At 46.4% G+C, this 3148-nt stretch overlaps 1 protein-coding gene across 1 annotated transcript; it reads right to left on the reverse strand.

Moving 5' to 3' along the window:
- Nucleotides 1-1589: 1589 nt before the first annotated feature.
- Nucleotides 1590-2866, reverse strand: LOC106815165 (chloride intracellular channel protein 6-like; the record flags this gene model as incomplete). The annotated part of the gene is given in 2 exon segments (XM_014819597.1): nucleotides 1590-2086; nucleotides 2684-2866. Coding segments are annotated over 2 exon segments (306 nt in total), but the record flags the coding sequence as incomplete, so codon positions are not given.
- Between the last annotated feature and the right edge of the window lie 282 nt (nucleotides 2867-3148).

The raw sequence follows: 3148 nt of genomic DNA on the forward strand, positions 1-3148 counted from the left end.
CTATCTATGGTGTATATAGATAGCCACTGACGTCATAGGCCTACTGACGTACACTGACGTCACGAGGATACTTTGGTTCATGGAAACATATGCCCACCCATAGATATCTATTTATAAGATACGTTAAGATTTATAAGATAGATAACGTTGTTATAGGATATCTATGTGCCCACCAGGTGTGATGTTGGAATTGTTTGGTGCTGCCCTCGAGTGGCTAAAGAAGAGAAGTTAGACGAGGGTAGTCGCGAACAGATGGCAGCACTAGGCCGCCATGCTGGAGCCTGGAACAGATTGTTGGGAGAGTAAGTCGTTCTGCCTCATAGAAATAAAATAGAATCTATCGGTCAACATCCACCAGGTGAGAGGCATTATGCCGCCTGTAAGTAATTGTAGAATTAAGTGCATAGATAAGGATAAAGATATTTCTAAATCCTGAATACATATCAAGAGTAGATAATAACAATGTTAATTGTTATTATCTACTCTTGATACATATGCAGGCCCGTAGCTAGCTCCAAGAAACGGTATTGCTAGGGTTAGAATACCCCTATAGACCCCTTGCAGTCACATCCCGTTTTTACGAAGTGCTCGGATGCGCCGCCATATTGGAAGCATAGTTTGATAGTAAACAAGCGGAATGGAGGCACGTACAAAAATCAGGACAGATAAGCAAACACAGCTGTTATACCGTGACAGTTTGGACAGGGTTGAGAGAAAAAGATACGATGATAAGTTAAAGCTGATCGATGGAAAGGACCCATACGAACTGAAGGTGTGGTCAAACGATGTGAATTGCCTACCAAGGATAACGTATCCGGACATTGTGAATTATTTAGTGTTTTCTACGAGCGTCTACACACTGGATGACTTGAAATGCTTTAAAAGTCTTGAAGCTTACAATCAGTTCGTATCAGGATGGGTTAGGGAGACGTCAACAGTTGTTATTAATGACCGGCACGTTGTGACCGCTAAGGTAATATTTCATATTAAGTGCATGATGATGATCGATAGACATAGAGTACCGGTACGATACCTATGTGGTCCAAATTCCCATTACTATTACTTAGTCTTTACGCTTGTCTCCGTACGCAGTCGGTACGTATCACTATCAGTATTACCTAGTAGTACTAGTACTAGTAATGCACAATAGAAAGATAATAAAATTATAGATATTTTACATTACATTGGGTGGAGTAGAGGGAGAGTTAAGGATAAAGTAATCTAAGATAATAGAGAGATATGGGGTGTTGTAGCAGGGGAAGGAGTGGGAAGAAGTGATTTGTGAGAACTTGGCATTTTCCTTATATTATTTTTAAAATGTTCATACAGGTCCTACATTCCCAACGACTGAGAGACCAGGCACTGAGACCATGGATTATAGCCGAAAAAGATGGCGTGATTTTAGCAGCCCACTGCAACTGCATGGCAGGACTGGGAGAAGCGTGCACGCATGTTGGTGCACTGTTGTTTACCGTGGAAGGCACTGTGAAGTTACGGGACTCCAGGACAGTTACACAGGAACCTGCATACTGGATGCTTCCATCGACATCGTCGAATGTGTGCTATAACGAAATACGGCGTATTGACATCACCACTGTTCGTGCACAGCAATGATGACATCACCACTGTTCGTGCACAGCAATGATGACATCACCACTGTTCGTGCACAGCAATGATGACATCATCACTGCTCGTGCGCAGCAATGATGACATCACCACTGCTCGTGCACAGCAATGATGACATCACCACCGTGAGCGCGCAGTGCTCATGACATCACTACTGTTCGTGCTCAGCATCGATGACATCACCACTGCCCGAGCACGACGCCGATGACATCAGCACGTGGCGACGATGACATCACGATGACCTCGCGCCGTCTTCGACCACGAAACCCGCTACGAACGTTCCGGAGCCGCGGTGGCTCCCTCTACGACGCGGAGCCGCGGCGGCGCCCTCTTGCGATCAGTAGGAGTTGTGTTCGGGGACGGAGAGGGAGAAGGTAGGTTGCTGAAGAGCCTCCTCCTTGGAGTTGACGGGTTTCAGACCCTCTGTGCGCGCCTTGCCGCGGTAGTTGGCGATGATGTCCTGCGGAAATACAACGAAGATGCGTTATATATATATATATATTATATACGGTACGTGCAGTACATACATACACACACACACGCACGCACGCACGCACGCACGCACGCACGCACGCACGCATGCACGCATGCACGCACATACATACATACATACATACATACATACATACATACTCAAGCACTTACCCACACACACGCACGCACGCACGCACGCACGCACGCACGCACGCACGCAAACACACACACACACCCACACGCATGCATACACACACATACATCGATTACACGTATGTGCACGCGCGTGTGTACACGTACATACACATGTATATTAGTACCAATAACACCAAACAATACCTTTAATTTGTTACTCCCCAAACCTTCTCTCCCCTTTCTCTTTCCCACATCTACCTAAACGTATCCTTCTTCTCTTCCTCCCCTCCCCTTCCTCCCCTCCCAGACCTCCCCACGTCTCCCCCTCCCACACCTACCCAAACATTACCTTCCTTTCTTCCCCTCCTCTCCCAATCCTTCCCTAACCTTCCTCCCCACGTCTCCCCCTCCCTCTCCGCCCCACGCATCACCACTAGGGGGCGCTCACCTGGTCTGCGGGGCACGACTCGCGGAACGCCTCGGTTTCGTACGCGTTGCGCATGTAGCCCCACAGCGCGGGCAGGTTGCCGGGGAACTCAAAGTTACGGTACCACTTGGATGCGACACGGATGTGCTGCAGCTTCGGCATCAGTTCACAGTCGTACAGGTTGATGTCGTCACCGCACAGGTACTGTAATCATATTAACGACATCGTCATCATCATCGTTATAATTATCATTATATTAACGACATCGTCATCATCGTTAATGCAATCGTACAGGTTGATGTCGTCCCCGCACAGGTACTGTAATTACCATGTACTTGGTTATCTCTATATTATCCATGCAATTGTCAGCTCTGTAACTAACTCATGTGGATTGGATGACCAAAGCCTTGATAATGATTCAATAGAATTAATTGATGTTACATTTCATTATAATAAATTTATTTTTTATCAATTATTGATTGTTCA

The sequence above is a fragment of the Priapulus caudatus genome, unplaced genomic scaffold (assembly GCF_000485595.1).
Source record: "Priapulus caudatus unplaced genomic scaffold, Priapulus_caudatus-5.0.1 Scaffold1053, whole genome shotgun sequence".
NCBI classification, from domain to species: Eukaryota; Metazoa; Priapulida; class Priapulimorpha; order Priapulimorphida; family Priapulidae; genus Priapulus; species Priapulus caudatus.